The sequence below is a fragment of the Mesoplodon mirus genome (genome assembly GCF_964341445.2).
Source record: "Mesoplodon mirus genome assembly, chromosome: 11".
Taxonomy (NCBI): domain Eukaryota; kingdom Metazoa; phylum Chordata; class Mammalia; order Artiodactyla; family Ziphiidae; genus Mesoplodon; species Mesoplodon mirus.
In genome coordinates this window covers 84,068,824-84,095,718 of record NC_138987.1, presented here as the reverse complement: position 1 = coordinate 84,095,718, position 26,895 = coordinate 84,068,824, and the positions used below count along the sequence as shown (strand labels likewise).

Here is a 26,895-nt window from a genome sequence, read left to right as displayed (position 1 = left end):
TATAGTAGAGCACAGTATAGTCAAATTTCGGATGGAAACTTATCTTAAAGCGACTATTATAGATGGAGGGACAATATTTTCTGCAGTTCTGCCTCATTCCAAAAAGGAAGTAATTGTAATTTTAACTATCAAGATTACTTTTTTCATTTTACATTGAAGAAGTTCTAGAATGGCAAAAGCAAGAGAGAACATTGTTGCAATTTCCCTGTTGGAGGTATCAATCCTGCTGGCCCAATGCTCATTGTACCAAATCATTGGGGAGCATACTTTGAGTCTGTTCCTCCATTTCTTCCTGTCTCCTTCCTTTATCCAAGAAGCTGCTGGGTAAGAAAAGGGGGTATGGCATTAAGGGAAAGGTCAGGATTAAGAAAGATGGAGTGATTAAGGATTCCTTTCCCTCCTCTCCTTTCTTTTCATGCCATAAGTTTGGCAGGACAATACTGAGAAACTTCCACAGGAAACAGCAAATCTGAAATATGCTGGGCTGGCTTAAGCTTTTTATCTGAAGGAATCGAATAGGGCTCTATTTTCAAGTCTTGCAAAGTCACCTGCCAACCAAATGTAGCTCAAAATTGTAACATGGTTTTTCTCCTTGGTCTTTCTCTCGAACATTTCATTCATCACTGCAAAATCTTATCTGCATGATTATATAATCAACTTTTGAATACTATCTTTCTTCTAAGAAGCAAATAAAATATCAACAAGACTTGTAAACAATCTCACTTTGAACCTTTTATGAACAAATAGATATGAAACAGCACACTTCTCTGTTGTTTTGTTTTCTGAATTCCTTGATCTTTCAATAGCTTTTCACAAAAGAATTAATTCACAGAGCACAATCAGTGAACTCGGCAAAATGAGAGCAATTCAGAAGGTTGCCATTGTTACTAATATGCAAATCCTATCTATTGTTTTATTCATCCTTAATTTAAGTCTAAATGCAAAAATAGCAATTTTTCTCCCCTCTTTTTACACAAAACAACTTAAAAGTAATATATATGAATACATGCATTTAAATATTTGTAAGGATACCATGGAAAAATAGGAAGAAGCTAGATTTAGCTTTCAGCTGCTAGGATTCCAGGCACACTTCTGTTAATATCTGATTTAGCCAGGTCACTACTTAAAGTCTAAATTGCCTCATCAATAAAATTCAAGAGTTGGAATAGAAGAATGATTTTTAAATTTTATCTTAGCAGCAGAATCTTTTATTCAAACAATCTCAGCCAGTAGAACTCAATCTATAAAACAAATAAAAGTGAATGGTACTGTTTGGTGGCGATTGGAGCCACTTGGACTCCTGTGAACAGTTTGAAACAACTGCTTTTAAAGGTCTCTGAGGTCCTTTTTATTTCAAATAGACTTGTTAGGACAGGAGGTTGTATGATTTTCTTCAAATTCTATTCCACTTTCACACTCCATTCATTCTCTTAAATTTCAAGCTCCTTTATGATCCATCAAGGATTCTTAACTAATTCATCTTTGCATTCCTTATGATGCTTAGCTTAGTCACTTACAAAGAATAAGAATTTGCTGAGTAAATAAAATTTCTGGGATACTATGGGGTTTACAAAATAATTTGCTTCCACATTAAAGTTTGAAAACATAGGAACTATTTCCTTAAAGGAAGTAATTAAAAGTTTATAAATTTTCTCAAATTTCTATGAGAAACAGTTTAACTCTACAATAAAGGAGTAGAATAAGAGGTAAGATGTCTTAGTGTATATTCTACCAATATACTTAGAAGAAGAGTATGTTTTGAAGGGTTATACCAGAAACTATTTCATATAAAATAATATTTTATATTATTTATTTTAAAATGTGTTATTACATTAAAAGCATCTACGTAAATAACTTATTTTAAACTTTATAAGCTCTTCATTTAGAATAGTTGCTGGCAGCTCATAGAGACAATTAATTTGCATTACATCCAAGGAAAAATAGGACTTGACAGGAGGCATTATTTTCATTTTATAGATATAAATATTGAGATAAAGAGTGAGAAATAGCAAAATTTAGAACACTATACTCCTAAGTAACTACTCGGGCTTTTCTTTTCTTTTTTTTTTTTTGGATAATTAAACTCATTGCCTCCTATAGATTCTTGTGATGGGCCTTAAAATTATACCACACAGGGGGAAAAAATTGTTTCCTTATGAATAAGACAATGTACCTCAATTTTACTAACTTGCTTTAGATGCTGAACTGCAAAATAAATCCACATAAGAAAAGTCTGCCAAGTCCTCACTTGCAAGACTGCCTTTAAGCCATAAAAAATAGTTTTAATACCAGCTAATAACATTTATTAATCAACTAATAATACCAAGCATTTATTATTACCTAGGACATAGTATTTCATAAATTGTAATTAATACTTTTATTGCTCTAAGAACTTGATGTATATTATCTCATTTAATTCTCACAATAAGATATCATTTATATCCATAAGTTACAGGCAAGAAAACTATGGCATGGAGAGGTTAGGTAACTTGCCCCGAATCACAGAGCTAGTAAATAGCAGAACCACGATTTAAGGCACAGATGGCTGCAAGTACCATCCTTTTAACCATTACATTTTACTGGCTCTCGCTAAATAACAGTGTCTCTTAAAATATTAATCTAAAGATAATGTCTTAATTTAATAATAAAATTTTTTGCTTTAGTCTATGTTCTTTTCCCTCTAATTATCCCCTGCTGAGAGACTAAGTTTTCCTGTATATAATTAATTAACTATGAAGACTTCAGCCCTAGGTTTAACAGTTATATGTAATATAATTTACATATTCCAGCTGCATGCTTTGAGATTTAGCCATACAAATAATGGATAATATTCGTGGATAATATTCAACAGTTTTCTGGTACCACAACCAGAGTTTGTTTCTCTTAAGGAGCATCTGTCTTCATTTGGGTTCTTTAGGCTCAAGATTCTTATTGGTTCTATTAAGGTGATAACTTTTACTTACGTAGAATTTTACTCCTAAGATTGAATTTGTCTTCGTAAGACATTCCTTGAATAAATTAAAGGATACTAGTAATATAAACTAAACCGACAATTAGGTTGAATGACAAATTTCTAATATAAATACAATCTGTGAATCTGAAGAATATTAGTTTCTCTCCCTTCTTATATATAACCAAGACTAGAGAAATGAGTAGTTCTGTTTTTCTTGATAAAAATGAAAAATCTGTATACTTTAAAAATTACAATAAACTGGTATTGTTCCTAGGATTGCATCTACTGTTGGCCTTAAACCTAGCAATCCTTTTATGTACAGCAATTAGCCTAGAAACATTTTAGAGTAACCTAACCATGTTTTGATTAAGAGAACACAGAATGCCATTGAGGAATGGGCATGAACTTGTGACCAGGAAACCTGGCACTGATAAATAGTTTATATTACTTTAGTGCAGGCAATGGGAGGACTTCGAATACAATTTTAAACTTTTCCATTGGATTGGTAATTACAATAAAAATGGGTAGTGTGGAAAAGCACATGTGTACTGATGTTTCTGTTAGCATGTAATGAGACAACATGAAGCTGCTGGAAACAAGGAAATACAGAAATAGCATGAAAAAGACACTGCTGGTACCGTCTCCATTGCCCAAATGTCAAACAGCTCCCGGGAACCCTAGGGGTGGTAATAACTATGGAAGTAGTTCCTACTAGGTTTTTCCTTAAAGGAGATTCTTGAACACTGCTGGGTTCTGACTCTAGCCCATATGGGCCTGGAAAAGTCAGAGAAAATGTTGGCTGCACTTTTTCAGGCCTATTTGCATATGTTCTTTAGTATGCAGAATGTCTCTGTATATAATTTAATTGTTGTTGGGGTTTTTTTTTTTTTTTGCCTCTATTAATACATATGCAAATGACTCACACTTGCAGCTGTGCTGTCTTAATCATATGTGTGCTTCTGTCTGTCTGCCCTGCAGGCTCAGGGTCGAAGAGAGAGGAAAAGAGGGAATTCATTCTTTTAACCTGCAAGAAAACTCACTCATGCAGACAGAAGTCTGAGAGCAAACAACACACCAGGGTTGCAGCTGAAACGTTGAGCAGTTGATCATTTTTCACCCTGTATGGAAATGACTGTGACCTAAGAGTTAAACTGAATAGTAGAGTGTCTAGGTAGGTAAAGATGAATACTTCACAGGTATTCATCCTTGTAAGTAACTCCTTCAATAAGAAGGTAAAAAGCCTCATATCTAGACCTTTCCACATGGTTATTTCTTCGTTATTGATTTTCTAGGGGTTTCTCTTGGTCAGACGCATAAAGCCATGCTCACCTACAAGGCTCTGGGAAATACGAAACATTTATCTGTGTCCTGTCATAATTACTGACCTCCTTCAGAGAATGGCAGGAGGCTGATAAACTTCATTTTTTCATCTACATCTACCTTGATGTTACTCTCCATCAGATAGAAACTGAAGCCCTTTCCACTATGACTTCCACGTACCTTTGATAGCTAGGAAAAATGATTGATTTTAGTTGATATTTTGTATAATTCATTCTCTCCTGTGATCACATGTCACCTATCATATTCTCTATCCCAGAGGATTCATGTTATTGATATTACTGGTTGCTGGAACTGTAGCCCTATGTGATTTCATTTATGACAATTTGCAATTTTGAGTCTTTATTCCAAAAATATTATTATGCATTTTAAAAATAATCCTACTAAAATCAGTAAAAGGTGAATTAATTCAATAAAAATTCTTGCATGAAAGCTACTTGCTTAGTTGAGTAAAATATGACCATCCAAAAAGAATTTCACTCTTTTTTTCCCCTGCTTATCACTATTAATCATTGGTTGGAGTCGACATTTTTGGCTTCCTATAGGTAGAACAGGTGGCAACCATCTTTTGGCCAACACAAATACAGTATTTATAAAGTGAGAAATAAGTGGATAAATATTTCCTTTTAATTTCCAATCTTAGAAGCCTTGTTAAAAAACAGAAATAGGATACACTGCAAATCTTACTATTAAAAAGTTCACGATGCCCATTAAGTAAAATGCAAATTAATGACAATGAATATGAGAAATAAATGTTAGATGGACTGCTGCCATCATTTGGTTTCATTAATTAGAAACAGACAATTTGCTTAGCTGATTTTATCTAGTCACAAATATCCAAAAGATTCAAAGTGTAAGTTATTTTGCTTAAATAATTAGACTCACTTCTTCATATTGCAATGAAGCTAGATTAGTTTTCTGTATAAGTTAATCTCCCTCCTTTAAAAAGAGACAATATTAGGAGAACATATATCAAAAGGCATCCTTGGCTCTTGGAAGAAAAATAAGTAGTCTGAAGAGGAAGGGGAAAGAAAAAAGAGAAGAGGAGGAAAAAAGAGAAGGGGGTAAACAGTATATGAGATTGCTAATTGGCTAGTTACTAGTATTTTGATAATATACCTTTCCATTATTTAGAAATAATTTCCTTTAGTGTTGTATTGGCAAGGTGAGTCATACTGAGTCAAAAGCACCTCTATCAATTCATAGTCTCATCTACGCCTGTACATCCGTTAATGAACAACACAGGAATAAACTAATGTTGAAATGTTTGGTCTTTTTTTTTTTTTTTTTTTTGCAAATTATAACTTTAAAGGAATTACACAAACTGTAATAAATGCTAAAACACACTCTTTATGCAGCAGCCCAAGGTTACAAATAAGATAAAGGGAAGAAGGAACAGAAGAGATAGAGCTACAGATTTCTCATATACTAAGAATCTTTTAATAAGGGTTAAAAATATAATGCTCCCTGCTATTTAAATTAATATCATTTTTTTCAGAAATTAATCATACACTGCTTTGTTATTTTATTAAAAATGATTATGACCATTAGCTCATGATAGTTTCTTCATTTTATTCCTATGTACTGAGCACCAGCTACTTTCTAGGCATTCCCCCCACCACCACCCCAGCACGTGGGATACATTATGATACATTATTGGACAACAACAACAACAAAATGACACTCCCTGCTCTGGTGGAGTTTAGAGAATATTTGAAACAGGCAGACAATAAATAAGGAACATAATATGTAAGTTACACAGTATGTTTGAAGATGACTAGTGCTATAGAAAAAAAGCAGAATAAGGGAAATAGGAAGTGTGGTACCTCTGGGAGGGTTATTTTATGATTTCAAGCGGTTAGTTAGACTAAGTCTAGGAGAGATGACATTAGAGCAAATTCTTGAATGAGGTGAATTGCCTTCCAGGCAGAGGAACAGGTCATGCCAAACTCTAAGGTGGGAGCATACTTCAGCAAGTCAAGGGACAGAAAAGAGTCTAGTGTAGTCGCAGCACACTGAACGAGGTAGTGTGGAGCAGACCTATCATAAACATAATTTTAAAATACTGCAGTGCCAAACATGGTACCAGGCACGTAGTGTTTTCATAAGGATGAAAATTAATTTATATAAGAAATTAATCATTAATATTCAGCTTAATTCCATGACTTCAAAGAAGAGTAGCTAGTTAACAAACAAAACTAGATAATTTATTTTAAGCGTAATCTTTTTTTTTTTTTTTTTTTTTTTTTGCGGTACACGGATCTCTCAATGTTGTGGCCTCTCCCGTTGCGGAGCACAGGCTCCAGACATGCAGGCTCAGCGGCCATGGCTCACGGGCCCAGCCGCTCTGCGGCATGTGGGATCTTCCCGGACCGGGGCACGAACCCGCGTCCCCTGCATCGGCAGGCGGACTCTCAACCACTGCGCCACCAGGGAAGCCCCTTAAGTGTAATCTTAAGATTCATTCTTCACCCTTTAATTTAATGGGTATTTACTGAGTTCATTAAATATTTCAAGCATTGGTTAAGTGCAAACGATGGTGAGTCAGTAATTTCATAGATTTTGCCATCTGGTAGAAGCTAGAAAGTAGGATTTAAAACATATTCTATAAGTGCTATGAGAGGGGAAATACAGTGTGCTCCCAGCATATATAAGACCTACATTAATCAAGACTTGGGGACAATGAAGACTTCCCTGAAAAAGTGAGGTTTTGACTTGCAACCTCAGGGATAAGTAGGAGTCTGCTTGGTAAAAAAAAAGGTGGGTAATAGGGTTCCCAAAAGAGAAAACATCACGTGTAAAGATCCGGAGGGGAGAGAGAATTTGAAAACACCAAGGTGTAATTTAAGGTATTTAAGTAGGAGAAGGACATGGTCAGATTTTCTAAAATCTTAAAGATCATTCTGACAAACATATAGTAGAGAGTACACTGAAGGGGCAAGATGAAGAAAGAAAGGGCAGTTCAGGGCTACTGTGGTAAATTATGGAAGCAATGAGGGTAGCCTGACCCACTGAGTGACAGTATCGGGCAAAGGAACAGATGGATTTTTGATGTATTTAGTAGGTAGAATGAATAGATAGATAATGAATGAATAGGTCCAGAAGAAGAGGGAAGAAGAGAAGTTGAACATAGTGCTCATGGTTTCTGGGGTTAAGCCATTTGCTAAGACCAGAAGATGAACAGGTCTGGGGGCAAGGAAGAGAATTGGTGAGGCCCATCTTGTAGTCAGTTTATCGTGCATGTAACGTCTGTATTTCCTCTTGGTAGCCAACAAATAGTTGGCTATATGGATCTGAAGCTCAAGAAAGACTTAAAAGCTCTGGAAAAAGCTCAGAGGAGACAAGGACAGATATTTTGTTATAAAAGAAAGAAATAAAATGGTGCCTGGGCACAACATGTTAATTTGTATGTTTTATATACATAATCCAGATTAAGCCATTTTCTCTATATAAATAAAAAATAAATATTTGACAATGCTTAGACTATTTTAACTGCTCCTAAAAGTATACAGAGTAAGGTGATTTTTTTAATGTATTTTTTTTGCATAGTAAGTGTTTTATTATTTTATCCAGGAACATGAAGTGATAAAGTAATAAATAGTGATTTAATTTAAAACATGTCATTTTGGTTTTCTTTTAAGACAATTGTAATCATTATTTCTTCTTTAATAAAAGCCCTGGTTATTGGTTTTACTTAATATTATCCAAGTGTGAACAATTGCATGTAAATGATTATTTCAAAAGAAAACACAAATGGTAGGTAAACAAAGTCAACCATGAGTAGAAATATATTTATAGGGTCCTTTCTTGGATCTAGATGTTCAAAAAGAGAAGACTGAATTAACATGCATCTGTGTAAAGAGGTATGAAATAGACAATGCAGAGTGTGAAGTAGATAGCCGTCATGAATCCTGCTGTCTCCTTCAGTATTGCGTATAGAGGATTTGTATTAGTAGCAATTAATCAGCATTACTGTTATAATTGTATTAGCAGGTTACTAAGTTAGCAAATGTCCTAAGAAGGGCAATGTCTCCAAAGTTTAAAATAAAATCTCCTGTACTTGGAAAAGCAAGTATAATTGCGTTAAAACCATGGATTTTGGACTCTGTGATCCAGATTTCTTCTTTGTCAAATGGAGTTATTAATACATAACAAAAAGTGTTGTAATAAGAATTAAATGAGAAATCTTTGTGTGAAAGCCTTACCAGAGAACCTAGCATAAGAACCTAGGACTGCATCTCAGTAATTGAAAGAGAATCTTAGTAACTAAAAGGGACTCAAAAGTGAAGTCTACTCCAGGTATTATTAAGGGATGGAAAATGGAGGTTTAGCAGTATAATTCAAAGCAGAGTATGGAGAAAATTAAAACTGGCTCATACATTATACTCCACTGAGATGAAACTTCTCAGAAGTAGGTTCACAAGATTGGGGTGAATGCTGGGTTAGCGTTAAGATAAGACTTCTGACTAGGCATTGTAGTTAGCTTTTCTCTGACCTGTCTGGGAAGGTTTGTGGAGAAGAAAAGAATTTGGATGCTATTTTAATGCAAGGGGAGGGAGAGTATTACAGGTCTCCTTTGCAGCTGGGGGAAAGGTGAAGTCAAGATTAGGGATCTGTGAATACAGTGTTAGGAATAGGAGTAGGAAAGTAGGTTGGTGTAGGCACCCTAGCAAAGGTGAGAGTAAGTCCACTAAAAGAAAAGCCAGATTCTCTGCCATGACATGCATTTGGAATATGTGTTTGGGTTTGAGTATTGTTTTCTACTCATGACCAAAAAGTCCGTGTGTGTGTGTGTGTGTGTGTGTGTGTGTGTGGTTATGTGTTTGTGTTTTAATAGTAGCCAATGGCTTATCATGAAAGAGTTAAGATTATTAGTTTTCTTGTTGTACCGCAGCGTTGATTTACTGAGACCCTAACAAAACTCATTTATATTAATGGGTACAATGCCACTTACACAAAATATCTTTATCCCATTTATAGATCAAATTATAGTTGAGGCAAAAGCAAATATGTTTGGTGTCTTTTTTCTTGTTTTCTGATCAACAAATTGTTTTGTATCTTTAAATTTTAACAGAATCTGATATCACATTATAAGGGCAGAAATAAAACTTAATTTGTGTCAAACAGTCTAATACTATCTTTATAGAAAAATAAGTTTGGACTGCTGCCTAACAAAGCTACCTTCTACTAGAATTCTACAATGAAACATAGGAGATGCCTCCAATTTGCCCTCGCTCCCTCTCACCACTAATCCAATGGTGAAAGGAAATGAGAATGTCTAATTTGTTTTGAGAACTGACAGCTTAGATCTCTAAACCTCCTATTTTCCACATTCAAATCTATTGCTGGATATTCTTCCCTCTTCCTTTAATCCCACTACTCTTTTTAGTTTTACTTATTATACCCACTTCTCTGTATTGTAGTTATTTCTCAGATTTCAAAAGCTAACAAATGTTGTTACTTTTATTGTCCCCATGGCTCCAACAGGTTATTTCCAAGGTTATTTCCAGCTCAAAGAAACAGACACTAACACTGTAGCTTTCGGAGAAAAGGCAGAATAGGAATGAGTGTGATTAACCTCTGTAGAACACAGTATGTCTCAGTTCCTCCTGTGAGACTCAACTGGTGTCTCAGAACCCCACCAGGTCTGACAACTCTCTGTGCTGACCAGATGTAACTGTCTCTTGATGCTACAATTTAAACTATATTTTCCTTATAGGCTAGGGTCATCTGTCATGACAATGCACTTTCATGAATACAACTTAATTTTATTAAGCATGAGTGCTTTATACTTGGCTTTAACGACATACTGCATCTTTCAGGCAAAGGAAAATATAAAACTTCTCACAAGGGGAGATTAATCCTATTATTGGATGATTTGTTATTCCCATTACCTGTGTAACTATAAAGTCCATAACAACAGAAACTAGGGTAGTAGGATGCTGATTCAAAGATTTAAACAGTTAATGAAAGATAACTTTAATATAATCTAATTGATATTCGTTCCAACTCCAGAGACAAAATTTCTAAAATCACTTGGACATCTGGTAAAGTTAGCACTGACATTCACGGATATATGGGAATATGTCTTCTGCCGAGCTAAAAAAGGTCTTAATTAGGATGTCTGGATAAAGTTGTGCTCATTTAGGCACCTGCTTATTTGGTCTACTTATCCTTGCTTATCCAACTGAGCTGGCATTAGCAGGAGAATAAAGAGTGCTTCAAAAACACTGGGCATCTTGAACAATTTTAAATGTAATTTTTGTAAGCTATCTTGATCCATAAGTATCTGAATATCTTTTGTAGTTTTTTTGTTCTTTTTATCTTGGTGAGGACCATTCTGTGATGAAATTATGGCATACAGTAATCAAAGCAAAACTACAGCTCATTTTGTTAAATCATACCAGGCAATAAAAAAATTACAATAAACTGTCTTTAGTACAGAAAACAGGGCTAAAAATTAAAAGAACCAACTTTGGGTTAAGAATCAGTAGACATAAATTCAAAAACAAAAAATGTGAGACAAATATCACTAGTCAGTTTTATTTTGCGTTAACACGATAATAGCTGTTTTCGATATTTACTTAACCTTTGTCTCTGGTGTATTGTTTCCCGACTTACCTGCAGTTGGAGTGGGCCTAAGCCTGGTGTTGCTGCAGCAGCAGCTGCCATGGTAGTTGGGATCAGCTGTACAGGGTAAGGGTCACCTACGTAAGAGAATAATAGAGGCGTCAGCACCTTTTATCTACTCTCCACCTGCAAATTAAACTCATGCATTCACTCTTTCCAAAAGCCTTCTTTTGTGTGCCTTGCTGAGGCCTAATGAAAAGCTCTATTGTGCAGCTTTTTACTAACACTCTTTTCACAATTCTGGCTGAGAGAGGAATGTGAATAAAAGGCACAAGCAATTAAGGCGGAAACCTCATCCTTTTTTCATGATGTATTTAGGAAAATGGGAGGAAAGAGTGCGCATTGATCAGAGGGCTGCACTTTATAACACACACACACACACACACACACAGACACACCTGATAATCTTGATATGAGCATACCAACTCCTCAGCAAATATATAATGTTATTATAAAAGGAACTTAACTAAACTTAATTCTATTTTAACAAAGTAAACTCTAAAGATTTAGGCCAAGTAGCTTATCTTTTTAAGGCTATGTTACAGTCTTGATTCAAATAACCTGTGGACAAATTCATCATAAAGAAAACATTTAATGCATTTTTAAAAGTTATATAAAATATTGGTATCTCTATTATTCCAGAGACAAATGTTTAAAAATATATACTATAAGGAAAGCAGAAAATAGATGGTTTTTCCCCAAGGGATTTCTCTTTGTGGGAATATCTAAAAAACTAAAATTTTAGTAATTTAAAATTAAACTTTTAATATAGATGATCTATTAAAATATAGAGAGACACAAACATATATTCACATATAGAAGATTATAATATACGTTTTTGATGTGAATAAAGAATTTTTTCCTCTTAGTAAAGACGTACCTCAGACTTTTTGCACAGAGCCCAGTGATATGCTAACAGATATGAACACTGTTAGTTGTTTGAAATATAACCATAGCAAAACTGTAAAATAACTATTGATATAAGAACAATTTTCTAATATACGAAGCTTTGTGTAGAATTATAATTTGTGAAAAGCTTGTTGAATGTCAAATGTATGGAAATATAACTGAAAACAATAGTTAATATATTCATTCAAAAATATTTACTGAGGGATCCCCTGCGCTCGAGAGGCCCGCGCTGCCATGGCCACCTGAGGAAGCAGCGAGTTGCGACCAAAGCTCCCTGGCCACAAAGGGCCCTGGGCCTCCGGGTCCTGGCGTCACACCAACTCTGCTGTTTCTCAATAAGCAAAACGTGGTCCCAGCACTATTGTAGAAAATACTACTCTTTTCCACACTGAATAGTCTTGGCACCCTTGTCAAAAATCAATTGATCAGAGGACCTTCAAGATGGCGGAGGAGTAAGACGTGGAGATCACCTTCCTCGCCACAAATACATCAGAAATATATCTACACGTGGAACAAGTCCTACAGAACACCTACTGAACGCTGGCATACGACCTCAGACGTCCCAAAAGGCAAGAAACTCCCCACGTACCTGGGTAGGGCAAAAGAAAAAAGAATAAACAGAGACAAAAGGATAGGGACGGGACCTGTACCAGTGGGAGGGAGCCGTGAAGGAGGAAAGGTTTCCACACACTAGAAGCCACTTCGTGGGTGGAGACTGCGGGTGGCGGAGGGGGAAGCTTTGGAGTAGCGGAGGAGAGCACAGCAACAGGGGTGCGGAGGGCAAAGCGGAGAGATTCCCGCACAGAGGATTGGTGCCGACTGGCACTCACCAGCCCGAGAGGCTTGTCTGCTCACCCGCCGGGGTGGGCGGGGCTGGGAGCTGAGGCTTGGGCTTCGGTCGGAGCGCAGGGAGAGGACTGGGGTTGGCGGCATGAACACAGCCTGAAGGGACTAGTGCGCCACAGCTAGCCGGGAGGGAGCCTGGGAAAAAGTCTGGACCTGCCGAAGAGGCAAGAGACTTTTTCTTCCCTCTTTGTTTCCTGGTGCACGAGGAGAGGGGATTAAAAGTGCTGCTTAAAGGAGCTCCAGAGACGGGCGCGAGCCGAGGCTAACAGCACGGACCCCAGAGACGGGCCTGGGACGCTGGGGCTGCTGCTGCCGCCACCAAGAAGCCTGTGTGCAATCACAGGTCACTATCCACACCTCCCCTTCCGGGAGACTGTGCAGCTGACCACTGCCAGGGCCCGGTGATCCAGGGACAACTTCCCCAGGAGAACACACAGCATTCCTCAGGCTGGTGCAACATCACACCGGCCTCTGCTGCCTGAAAGCTTGCCCCGCATTCCATACCCCTCCCCACCTCCGGTGCCAAATCCAAAGCTGAACTCCAGAAGCTGTGCCAACAAAGAAGAGAAAGAGAAATTTCTCCGTGCGGTCTCAGAAGCAGCGGATTAAATCTCCAGAATCAACTTGATGTACCCTGCATCTGTGGAATACCTGAATAGACAATGAATCAACCCAGAACTGAGGTGGTGGATTTTGGGAACAACTGTAGGCTTGGCGTTTGCTGTAAGTGACTGACGAGTTTCTGATATTTATGTTTATCTTAGTATAGTTATTAATGCTTGTTATCATTGGTGGATTTGCTTATTGGTTTGGTTGCTCTCTTTTTTTTTTAATTACTTTTTAAATTTTTTTATTTTAATAATACATTTTTTATTTTAATAACTTTTATTTTACTTATTTATTTCCTTTTTTTTCTGCCTTTTCTTCTGAGCCGTGTGGCTGACAGGGCCTTGGTGCTCTGGCCGGGTGTCAGGCCTCAGCCTCTGAGGTGGGAGAGTCAGATTCAGGACACTGGACCACCAGAGACCTCCCAGCCCCATGTAATACCAAACGGCGAGAGCTCTCCCAGAGATCGCTGTCTCAACACTAAGAACCAGCTCCACTCAACAACCAGCAAGCTCCCGTGCTAGAGTCCACGCAAAACAACTAGCAAGACAGGAACACAGCCCCACCCATTAGCAGAGAGGCTGCCTAAAATCGTAATAAGTTCATAGACACCCCCAAACACACCACCGGACACGGTCCTGCCCACCAAAAAGACAAGCTCCAGCCTCATCCACCAGAACACAGGTACCAGTCCCCTCCACCAGGAGCCTACACAACCCACTGAAACAACCTTTGCCACTGGGGGCAGATATCAAAAACAACGGGAACTATGAACCTGCAGCCTGCGAAAAGGAGACCCCAAACACAGTAAATTAAGCAAAATGGGAAGACAGAGAAACACACAGCAGATGAAGGAGCACAGTAAAAGAAATCAGTTAACAGCTGATCTTTCAGCAGAAACTCTGCAAGCCAGAAGGGAGTGGCAGGACATATTTAAAATGATGAAAGGGAAAAACCTACAACCAAGATTACACTAACCAGCAAGGATCTCATTCAGATTTGATGGAGAAATTAAAACCTTACAGACAAGCAAAAGCTAAGAGAATTCAGCACCACCAAACCAGCTTTACAACAAATGCTGAAGGAACTTCTCTAGGCAGGAAACACAAGAGAAGGAAACTACCTACAATAACAAACCCAAAACAATTAAGAAAATGGTAATAGGAACATACATATTGATAACTACCTTAAATGTAAATGGATTAAATGCTACAACCAAAAGACAAAGACTCATAGACTGGCTGAATGGATAAAAAAAAAAAAAGACCTGTATATATGCTGTCTACAAGAGATCCACTTCAGACCTAGGGACATATACAAACTGAAATTGAGGGGATGCTAAAAGATGTTCCATGCAAATGGAAATCAAAAGAAAGCTGGAGTAGGAATTCTCATATCAGACAGAATAGACTTTAAAATAAAGACTATTACAAGACACAAAGAAGGACACTACATAATGATCAAAGGACTAATCCAAGAAGAAGATATAACAATTGTAAATATTTATGCACCCGGGCTTCCCTGGTGGCGCAGTGGTTGAGAGTCCGCCTGCCGATGCAATGGACACAGGTTCTTGCCCTGGTCCGGGAACATCCCATATGCTGTGGAGCGGCGGGGCCCGTGAGCCATGGCCACTGAGCCTGTGCGTCCAGAACCTGTGCTCCGCAATGGGAGAGGCCACAATAGTGAGAGGCCCACGTACCACAAAAAAAAAAAAAAAAAAGTATGCACCCAACATAGGAACACCTCAATCCATAAGGCAAATGCTAACAGCCATAAAAGAAGAAATAAACATAACACAATAATAGTAGGGGACTTTAACACCCCATGTTCACCAGTGGACAGATAATCCAAAATGAAAATAAATAAGGAAGCACAAGCTTTAAATGACACACTAAACAGGATGGACTTAATTGATACTTATAGGACATTCCATCAAAAAAAAAAAAAAACAGAATACACTTTCTTCTCAAGTGCTCATGGAACACTCTCCAGGATAGATCATATCTTGGGTCACAAATCAAGCCCTGGTAAATTTAAGAAAATTGAAATCATATCAAGTATCTTTTCCCACCACAATGCTATAAGACTAGATACCAATTACAGGAAAAAAAAACTGTAAAAAATACAAACACATGGAGGCTAAACAATACACTACTAAACAACCAAGAGATCACTGAAGAAATCAAAGAGGAAATGAAAAATACCTAGAAACAAATGAAAATGAAAACACGATGACCCAAAACCTACAGAATGCAGCAAAAGGAGTTCTAGAGGGAAGTTTATGGCAATACAATACTACCTCAAGAAACAAGAAACATCTCAAATAAACAACCTAACCTTATATCTAAAGCAATTACAGAAAGAGAACAAAAGAACCCCAAAGTTAGCAGAAGGAAAGAAATCATAAAGATCAGATCAGAAATAAATGAAAAAGAAATGAAGTAAACGATAGCAAAGATCAATAAAACTAAAAGCTGGTTCTTTGAGAAGATAAACAAAATGGATAAACCACTAGCCAGACTCATCAAGAAAAAAAGGGAGAAGACTCAAATCAACAGAATTAGAAGTGAAAAAGGAGAAGTAACAACTGACACTGCAGAAATACAAAGGATAATGAGAAATTACTACAAGCAACTATATGCCAATAAAATGGACAACCTGGAAGAAATGAACAAATTCTTAGAAAAGCACAACCTTCCAAGACTGAACCAGGAAGAAATAGAAAATAGAAAAAGACCAATCACAAGCAATGAAATTGAAACTGTGATTAAAAATCTTCCAACAAACAAAAGCCCAGGACCACATGGCTTCACCAATGAATTCTATCAAACACTTAGAGAGGAGCTAACACCTATCCTTCTCAAACTCTTCCAAAATATAGCAGAGGGAGGAACACTCCAAAACTCATTCTATGAGGCCACCATCACCCTGATACCAAAACCAAAGATTTCACAAAAAAAGAAAACTACAGGCCAATATCACTGATGAACATAGATGCAAAAATCCTCAACAAAATACTAGCAAACAAAATCCAACAGCACATTAAAGGGATCATACACCATGATCAAGTGGGGTTTATTCCAGGAATGCAAGGATTCTTCAATATACGCAAATCAATCAATGTGATACACCATATTAACAAACTGAAGGAAAAAAACCATATGATCATCTCAATAGATGCAGAAAAAGCTTTTGACAAAATTCAACACCCATTTACGATAAAAACCCTCCAGAAAGTAGGCATAGAGGGAACTTACAGCAACATAATAAAGCCCATATATGACAAACCCACAGCCAACATTGTTCTCAATGGTGAAAAACTGAAACCATTTCCACTAAGATCAGGAACAAGACAAGGTTGCCCACTCTCACCACTATTATTCAACATGGTTTTGGAAGTTTTAGCCACAGCAATCCGAAAAGAAAAAGAAATAAAAGGAATCCAAATCAGAAAAGAAGAAGAAAAACTGTCGCTGTTTGCAGATGACATGATAATATACATAGAGAATCCTAAAGATGCTACCAGAAAACTACTAGAGCTAATCAATGAATCTGGTAAAATAGCAGCATACAAAACTAATGCACAGAAATCTCTTGCATTCATATACACTAATGATGAAAAATCTGAAAGAGAAAATAAGGAAACACTCCCATTTACCACGGCAAGAAAAAGAATAAAATACCTAGGAATAAACTTACCTACGGACACAAAAGAACTGTATGCAGAAAACTATAAGACATTGATGAAAGAAATTAAAGATGATACAAACAGATGGAGAGATATACCATGTCCTTGGATTGGAAGAATCAATATTGTGAAAATGACTCTACTACCCAAAGCAATCTACAATTCAATGCAATCCCCATCAAACTAGCAATGGCATTTTTCACAGAACTAGAACAAAAAGTTTCACAACTTGTTTGGAAACACAAAAGACCCTGAATAGCCAAAGCAGTCTTAAGAAAGAAAAGTGGAGCTGGAGGAATCCAGCTCCCTGACTTCAGACTATACTACAAAGCAACAGTAATCAAGACAGTATGGTAATGGCACAAAAACAGAAATACAGATGAATGGAACAGGATAGAATGCCCATAGATAAACCCACACACATATGGTTATCTTATCTTTGATAAAGGAGGCAAGAATATACAATGGAGAAAACTCAGCCTCTTCAGTAAGTGGTGCTGGGAAAACTGGACAGCTACATTTAAAAGAATGAACACTCCTTAACACCATACACAAAAATAAACTCAAAATGGATTAAAGACTTAAATGTATTGCCCGACACTATAAAACCCTTAGAGGAAAACATAGGCAGAACACTCTGTGATATAAATCACAGTAAGATCCTTTTTGAGCCACCTCCTAGAGAAATGGAAATAAAAACAAATGTAAACAAATGGTAGCTAATGAAACTTAAAAGCTTTTGCACAGCAAAGGAAACCATAAACAAGACAAAAAGCCAACCCTCAGAATGGGAGAAAACATTGGCAAATGAAGCTACTGACAAAGGATTAATCTCCAAAATATACAAGCTGCTCACACAGTTCAATACCAAAAAAACAAACAACCCAATCCAAAAATGGGCTAATACCTAAATAGACATTTCTCCAAATATATACATATTGCCATCCAACACATGAAAGGATGCTCAACATCACTAATCATTAGAGAAATGCAAATCACAACCACAGTGAGATATCATCTCACACCAGTCAGAATGGCCATGATCAAAAATCTACAAACAGGGCTTCCCTGGTGGCGCAGTGGTTGAGAGTCCGCCTGCCGATGCGGAGAACGCAGGTTTGTGCCCCGGTCTGGGAGGATCCCGCATGCCGTGGAGCGGCTGGGCCCGTGAGGCATGGCCGCTGGGCCTGCGCGTCCGGAGACTGTGCTCCGCAGCGGGAGAGGCCACGACAGTGAGAGGCCCACGTACCACAAAAAAAAAAAAAAAAAAAAAAAATCTACAAACAATAAATGCTGGAGAGGGTGTGGAAAACAGGGAACACTCTTGCACTTTTGGTGGGAATGTCAATTTATACAGCCACTATGGGGAACAGTATGGAGGTTCCTTAAAAAACTAAAAATAGAACTACCACACAAACCAGTAATCCCACTACTGGGCATATACCCTGAGAAAACCAAAATTCAAAAATGGTCATGTACCACAGTGTTCACTGCAGCACTATTTACAATAGCCAGGACATAGAAGCAACCTAAGTGTCCATCCACAGATGAATGGATAAAGAAGATGTGGCACATATATAAATGGAACATTACTCAGCCATAAAAAGAAATGTAATTGAGTTATTTGCAGTGACGTGGATGGACCTAGAGTCTGTCATACGGAGTGAAGTAAGTCAGAAAGAGAAAAACAAATACCGTATCCTAACACATATATATGGAATCTAAAAGAAAAAAGTGGTTCTGAAGAACTTAGGGGAAGGACAGGAGTAAAGACGCAGATGTAGAGAAGGGACTTGAGGACCTGGGGAGGGGGAAGGGTAAGCTGGGATGAAGTGAGAGAATGGCATGGACATATATTCACTACCAAATGTAAAACAGATAGCTAGTGGGAAGCAGCCGCCTAGCACAGGGAGATCAGCTGGGTGCTTTGTGACCAACTAGAGGGGTGGGATAGGGAGGGTGGGAGGGAGACGCAAGAGGGAGGGGATATGGGGATATATGTAGATGTATAGCTGATTCACTTTTTTATACAACAGAAACTAACACAACATTGTAAAGCAATTATACTCCAATAAAGATGTTAAAAAGAAAAAATCAATTGACCAGAAAAAAATATATATTTACTGAGTACCTGCTTTGTGTTAAACACTACTGTTGACACTAGAAATAGACTTTTTTTAAAAATAAATAAATTTATTTATTTATTCACTTATTTTTGGCTGCGCTGGGTCTTTGCTGCTGCGTGCGGTCTTTCTCTAGTTGTGGTGAGTGGGGGCTACTCTCCGTTGTGGGGCCCAGGCTTCTCATTGCAGTGGCTTCTCTTGTTGTAGAGCCTGTGCTCTAGGAGCACAGGCTTCAGTAGTTGTGGCACGCGGGCTCAGTAGTTGTGGCTCGTGGACTCTAGAGCACAGGCTCGGTAGTCATGGCACATGAGCTTAGTTGCTCCGTGGCATGTGGGATCTTCCCGGACCAGGGCTCGAACCCGTGTCCCCTGCATTGGCAGGTGGATTCTTAATCACTTGCCACCAGGGAAGCCCCCAGAAATAGAGCTTTAAAGAAGACTCATGTCAAGAGGTGTATTTACTGGAAATTTAATGAAGCTTAAGCTTTTGGGTTCTGGAAAGGGCCCTTAGCAGTGTGTTCACAGGGTCATATGTTTTTATATTTGTCAGCTCACTTAATTTTTTACTTTGTTGTGATTCTTTTCATAAATATTCTCTTTTGTACTTAATGTATATGAAGATCATATATATATATATATATAATTTTCATATTTTTATTCTTAAATAGAGTCCCCAAAATTGTATGTTTCAGGCTTCAGAATACCTGAATCTACTTCTGCTGATCTGGCTTTACAGCCTAAAGAAAATTCAATGATTAGTATAAAATACAATGGCTGTTAAGATAGAGAAGCATACAGTGCTATGGACTATATTGTGGGTACCCCAAACCTAGTTTAAAAGGTCAAAGACAGCCTCTAGGATGAAGTCATGATTAAGCTGAATCTTGAATTAGATGAAAGCTAGCCAGGCAAAGAAGGGTAGCACTCCAGGAAGGAAAATAATTTTCATTAAGACTCAGAGTCAAATGGGAGTGTTACATCATAGCTCAGTCCCTGAATTGCTCAAGTGCAGAGTGCAGGTAGTGAAGTAGAGATAAATGGGGCTGGAGAGGGAATCAGGCCAGATTGTGTATGGCTTTATGTACAATGTAAAGAATCTAAACTTGATCCTACAGGATAAATGAAACCATGAACATGGAAAACAGATGGACGGAGTAAAACCACTTGGGCTAGAGGTTGGAAGCTGTAATCAATAATAAAATGAGGCAGAACTTTGTATAATAACGTAATGATGGTCCAGACTAGAGTGGTGATGTTGGAATAAAGAATGGAGAAAGTCATATGGTATTTAAGAGGTAAAACTGACAAGACTTAACGATGGTTTACATAAGAGAAGACTCAGGATGATTCCCAGGTTTTTCACTGGAACAGCTGTTTGCAGAGTGGAACTATTTGTTGGATTTGCAAACATGGATGAGAAGCAAGACTGTCACGTTGGGCGTAGCGAGGGGGAGATGGAGGGGAAGGAACAGAGTTCTGTTTTGGACATTTTAAGTCTGAAATTACTATCAGTATCCAAGTAGAGGTGCTCACTGAGGCACTTGATAAACATGTTAGGATTTTAGGGGAGAAATCCACATAGGAGAGAGAAATTTGAGAGTGGTCAGCATAGATCTGGAATTTTAGCTGTAACCATGTAGGAGTTAACTATAGATAAAAAAGAGGTCCCAGGATTGGATTATAGGATATATTAACTCTTATAGTTTGGGAGATAGGTAACTAGCAGAAAAACTGAGGAGAAATATATATCAATTTGGTGTTCCAGAGGCCAAGAAAGATTTTCAGAAAGAATGATCAATTTTTTCAAATGCTGGATTTAGTGACACAGAACTCATCGGTGACTTCCACAAGGGCAATTTCAGCAGAATGAGTGGGTGAGAGAGCCTAGCTGGAGTGAGTGAGATCAATAGACAATGAAGAAAAGAAAGGAACTGGGTGCAGTAAGTATAGATCCTTGCTTTTCAGAGTGAAGTTCTCAGGAGCGGCACTGACATCACCTAGGAGTTTGATAGAAAGGCAACATTTCAGACTCCACCGCAAATCTAATGTGGCAGGCACACGTGAGAGTCAGTGGAACCCACACTGACTCCCACTTCCTGGTATTTATGTCCTTATGCAATTCCCTCCCCTTGTGGACTGGACCCAGAAACTACCTTCTAATGAACAGTATAAGGCAAAAGCGATGTGATGTTACTTTTGAGATAGGTTATAAAAAGACTCTGGCTCTGTCTTGCTTGCTCCCCTGCAACCCTTCCCCAGCAAGCAGTTACACTGTGAGCTGCCCTATGGAGAGGTTCACTGATGTCTTCCAGCCAACAGCAAGCACAAGTAGGAGGCCTGCCAACAACCAAAGGAGGGAGCTTGGAAGTGAATTTCTCCCCAAGTCAAGCCTAGAGATGACTTCGGTTCAGGCCAACACCTTGATTGCAGGGACGTGAAAGACTCTGAGCCCAAGCGCGGCTGTGTCCAAACAAATGTTTGCTATTTTAAGCCACTAAGCTCTGGGAGACTTTGTCAAAGCAGCAAGCATATACCTTCTGAATTAGAATTTAAATTTTAACAGATTCCCAGACTATTTGTATGCATTTGAGAAGTGCTAAAACAGACAAGTTCAGTGAGGCATTTTGCAGTATCTATTGGAGGATGTGTGATAAAGAGAACTACTTAAAAGGTACACATTTGTAAAAATTATAGCATGCTTATATGCTAATGAGAAAGATCGAGTAAATAGGAAAATATTGATGTTACCTGACAAGGCTTTACTTATCATTTGGAATTTTTAATATTTAATCCAGGAAACATTATATCTGATTTTATAAAGGGAAGTTTAGATGTTTAAAAGCTGAATTTGTATTTATGCAAACTAGCTGAAATAACAAATATTATGACTATTAGAACCGACAATTTAAATACTTAAAATTATGTAATTCACTTATATTCCTTATTTAATGACTATAATATTAAAATAAACTAAGCAAAAGTGTAGAGGCTACAGTGCTTTTCACAGTGACAATTCATTTTATATAATTTAACTTTCCCTATTGAAAATCAATTAATAAGCACTTATATCATCTACCATGTGACTAGAATTCTGCTGGGTGTTATGCGAGATAAAAACGAAAAAACAAAACCAAACCTGGTCTCTATCTGTTTACTACAAGTCTCTCTTTTCTAATTATTTGAACTTATTTGAGTAGTATTGACCATCAGTGCTACAGGAGTTAAGGTAGAACTAATTCCAGGCTTCAATATTTAAAGAATAACGGTGAAAATAAGAGTGAGCTTGGCCTTGAAGATTTGCAGGTGTGGGGCAGATGTTTTAGACAGGGTGAAATGTATCATAGCATGAGCGTGACATGCTGAAGGAATGGAGAGAAAACCAGCTTAACTCACAGGTTACAGAATAAAGGCAAAAGAGACAGAAATCAGGGAGCTGAGAAACTTTTCATAATCCAGACTTGAAGCTGTTTGGATGCCAAAAGGCAAGAGATATGAAATGAAGTTTTAACAAGTTTAATTAAAGAGGTTAAGTAACAGGTCTTAAAGATGACTCCGAACTCTAACCTAGGGATACAGATTTACTCATAAATTTGGATTGATGGCAAACACCCACATAGATGTTTAGGGCACTTTCCAACTATCAGCATCTAATTCTTAATAACAAATTGAGTATTATACACATATTTAGAGCTCATTAGTTAAAATCCAGACTGCTCCATAACGCTTAAAAATTGTATATGCATATTAGAATCTTATTATTTTTCATTTCCTACATTCATGAATATACAGTAATGAAATGAATATAGTTATCTTTCCTTTGGATATACATATATATGTGCATAACTATAATGTGATTCATATGCCATACTGAACATGTGTATAAACATATATGTGTACATACATACATATACACACACATAGATGAAGTAAATACTGTCATCTATTTATGCCATCTCTCAATAAACTGCACTAAAATATTACAACAGGCTTATTTTGTTAATACCTCATGAGATACTTAGTAAAAATAAGATAATGGAAAATTCTGGTGTTTAAAGTTCAACCATGTGTGTTATTCAAATTGACTTTCAACTAGTTAAAGTAATTTCTTCTACTCTTTCCTAGGTTTTAACCATTTGAACAGTTTTTCCTTAAGGCTTTCCAAAATTAATTTGCTTCTTCTTTCAAGCCAAGTATGGAAAATTCTAGCTCAAAACTAAAATTTTTCAAAAAGTTGAAAAATATACTGAGGCATGTTAATCAACTGTTTTCAGAATACAATCCGGCTTATAGTATCTACTGATATAAATGATATATCTAATAGTCAATAACCCCTCAGAAAGCATGTTACTTACATTAGTATTAAAGTAATGAATATTTCAATAATAATTATTTACAGTGACACTATTGAAGAGTCATTTTGGGGGGCTATATACAGAGTAAGAAAAACAACAAGGTTATGTAGGCTGAGGAAGATTGTCAAAAGCAAGTATGTTCTTATCCAGGGTCAACTTCACAAACCCTTTCACCCACTGAACTACTATAAAGGTTCTGGAAAGTTTTGTGGCATTATAAAAATTAAAACCTACACACACACACACACACACACACACACACACACACAATCCCTGCCCTGGAAGAGTTCCTAATAAAGTGAGGGAGATAAACGTGTAAACCAATCCAGTGATACAATGAGCAAAGTAGAACAGTGGAGAAGGCATCATTCTGGAAACCTCCAGAAAAGAAGAATTTAACCTGGAAAGAGCATCGAGGAAGATTATTTGCTAAAGTATCTCTTAAAAAATGGCACTTTAGGGCTTCCCTAGAGGCGCAGTGGTTGAGAGTCTGCCTGCCGATGCAGAGGACGCGAGTTCGTGTCCCAGTCCGGTCAGATCCCACACGCCGCGGAGCGGCTGGGCCCGTGAGCCATGGCCACTGAGCCTGCGCGTCCGGAACCTGTGCTCCGCAACGGGAGAGGCCACAACAGTGAGAAGCCCACGTACCACAAAAAAAAAAAAAAAAAAAAAATGGCACTTCACTACCAAATTATCTTTCAGGACCCTTTTATCACCTACTTTCTATGTCTTCCAAAGTCACACAGTAAGCCTCCATCACATCATGCAACAGGATTGCCCTTATTAATCATATTCTCAGATTGGAATTGAAAACACCCTGCTCTACCACTCTAACTTCCTGGTGGAGGGAGTTCTGTAGGAGTTCATGGAGGAGTGTAAGACAAAGTGGGGTTAAAGAGGACACTATATAGTTGGAACTTTCGAAGGAAGGAAGGAAGGAAGGAAGGAAGGAAGGAAGTTGTTTCGAAGGAAGTTGCTTTCTTTCACTTCATAGGCCAACAGATGAATTGGTGGGTTCCTTCTGCTTGGAAGGAGCCCCTTACCATTCATAGCACAGTGCTAGCAATGGCCATTATCTGTTATTGGCCCCTACATCCAGGGATATTTTAAAAGTCTCAGTGTATCTGATGCAGAAGGGGAATGTTAAGCTATGCAGCTAAAGAAGCAGGTAGGACACACATCTTGCAGAGCCTTGTGTTTTACTTTGAAGGCAACCTTAAGTTGCTGAAAGGTTTTAAGCAGGACTGTGACAGTCTGATTTGTGTTTTAGATCAATTTTGTGGCAAGGGATAGAATCAATTGGAAGAGGGACAGACTGGATACAAACAGACATGTTAAAAACTACTGCAGTAAGTCAAGAGGGAAATGATAATGGCCTAAACTAATCATAAGGGGAAGATAAGAAGGAACATATATGGGAGACAGACTTGATGGCCAATTTGATGGGAGAAAAGAGATACAGGGGGAAAATAAAAGGAAAAAAAAAACCCCACAGTTGGGCTTATATTTTATTTTCAGATGTAGTTCAGGAAAAAAAATCCTTTTTTTACCCAAAGAGCTTCAACATCAATTGTTCCAACATCGATTCTGAATTATTCATTATGCTCCCACTGATGTGAAATGTGGGCAACTAATATTTGTTGACTTTTAGCACTGTTAAAATACTTTACATATGTATACACATAAATATACACACATAAATCTACACAGATATGAATGAATATATTTACTGGTCTGTGTATAAAATCTCATTTAATCTTCATAACAATTCAATAGGGTAGATTGTTATTCTCATTCTACAAATTAAAAATGTTCAGGATCTCACAAATAGTAAGTACTATAGTTCTTACCATTGTGGCAAGGAAAGTATTAAGTTTTAGAAAACATCACTGACTATTTTAGAGCATAATATAAATACATATTTAAAATTTCAAAATAGATATATTCATTTTATGTTCATTCAATTAACATGTGTCAAACATTACGTGTAGGACACAAAGCAATAAAGGTACAGTCCTTGCCTAACACTTTCAGTTACAAAAATAAGACATAAATATGGAAAGTGAAATGAATCAAAGCCACATGATTAAAATCATATGAATAAGAAAGGCAGTAATTACCAAAGAAAGGAGGAATTTATTTGAGCTGAAATCAATGGAGAAAGAATCAGAGAAGGGGCTGGTCCTGAGTTAGGCTTCGAATAAAAAATAACTAGAAAAGATGAGAGAAGTCTAAAATTACAATGCTTAGCGCACAGTAGATGTTCAATAAATATTTGCTGATAGATGTTCAATAAATAATTTGATGAATAAATAAATGGTTGAACCCAAAAGTAAGGATCAGAGAAATGAATGAACAAAATGTATTTATGAACTAGCCTGCAGTTGGACCCATGTCATAGAGTATCAAGAAATATTCAGAAGGTTAGTTAGAGTCTATTAAGTACCTCAACTGCCAAGGTAAGAATCTGTTCATTCCGTGTCCCTAAACATATGCACAAGTACCTCGTATCCTAAAAAAACAACCAACTATCTAGACTCCAATAATCCCTCTAAACACTTTCCTTAGTGTTTAGAAAGGAGTCATTTATTTACTTTCTTTCTTCTCATTTAAATTGCTGGAAACTAGTCTTCAATGATAATCTTAAATCCTTCTCCTACACTTTACTTCTCAATCCATAAACTTCCCTGGAAATAATGACCTCTGATTTGCCAAATTTGAATGAACACTGCGTGTAACAGCTGATACTGTTAATGACTCCCTCCTTCTCTAATTACATCTACACTCTCTGACTTTTCTTATAATGTGCTCTCTTGGTTCTCCTCATACCCTGTTCATGCTGACTTTATTACTTCTGCAATAGGCTGTTCTACCTTCCTTCACTCATTCCTTAGGTATTGGTATTCCTTGGAGTCTAATCCTTGGTGCTTGACTTTTCTCATTGGATTTCCTTTATCTGAATGATCTTATCCAAACTCTTGGTCCAAGTACCATATATAAACTATTCGAAATCAGGGACTGCAGCCTAGACCTCTCACACTGCTTTTGGACGGCCACCCCTCCCCCAACCCCCTGGCCATCTCTCCCATAGGAAGTTCAGTTTTCACATTTAATTTAATTCATCATCCTTCTTGCAAGACCCACTTCTACTCTTGGTATTTTGATTAATTTGGGTGACACCCAGTTACCTATGCTATAAATATGAAGTATCCTTGACTTCTCCCTCCCTTTCATTCTCTATGGCCAATCAATGACAAACTTCGTTTAACTCCCAGGTTTTCATTTCTTACTATTGGAAAACCTACCAATCAGTCTCCCAGTCCTCTGCTAAAGAAATGAATTCTCTGCTTAGCTTCCAGTGGCACTCATTACAGGTACACAATAAATATTCATTGGTTGTATTTAAATTGTAATAAATATTTACTGATTACATACTGTGTGTTGAGGA

The 26,895-nt window shown here is 37.4% G+C and overlaps 1 protein-coding gene across 10 annotated transcripts in view; it reads right to left on the bottom strand.

Moving 5' to 3' along the window:
- Positions 1–26,895, bottom strand: part of SOX5 (SRY-box transcription factor 5) — a 1,015,676-nt gene that overhangs the window by 94,234 nt on the left and 894,547 nt on the right. For all 10 annotated transcript variants that reach the window (XM_082635813.1, XM_082635815.1, XM_082635814.1 and 7 more), the window contains one exon: positions 10,913–10,998. In XM_082635813.1, the coding sequence (XP_082491939.1) occupies positions 10,913–10,998 (86 nt within the window). The remainder of the gene's footprint in view (positions 1–10,912; positions 10,999–26,895) is intronic.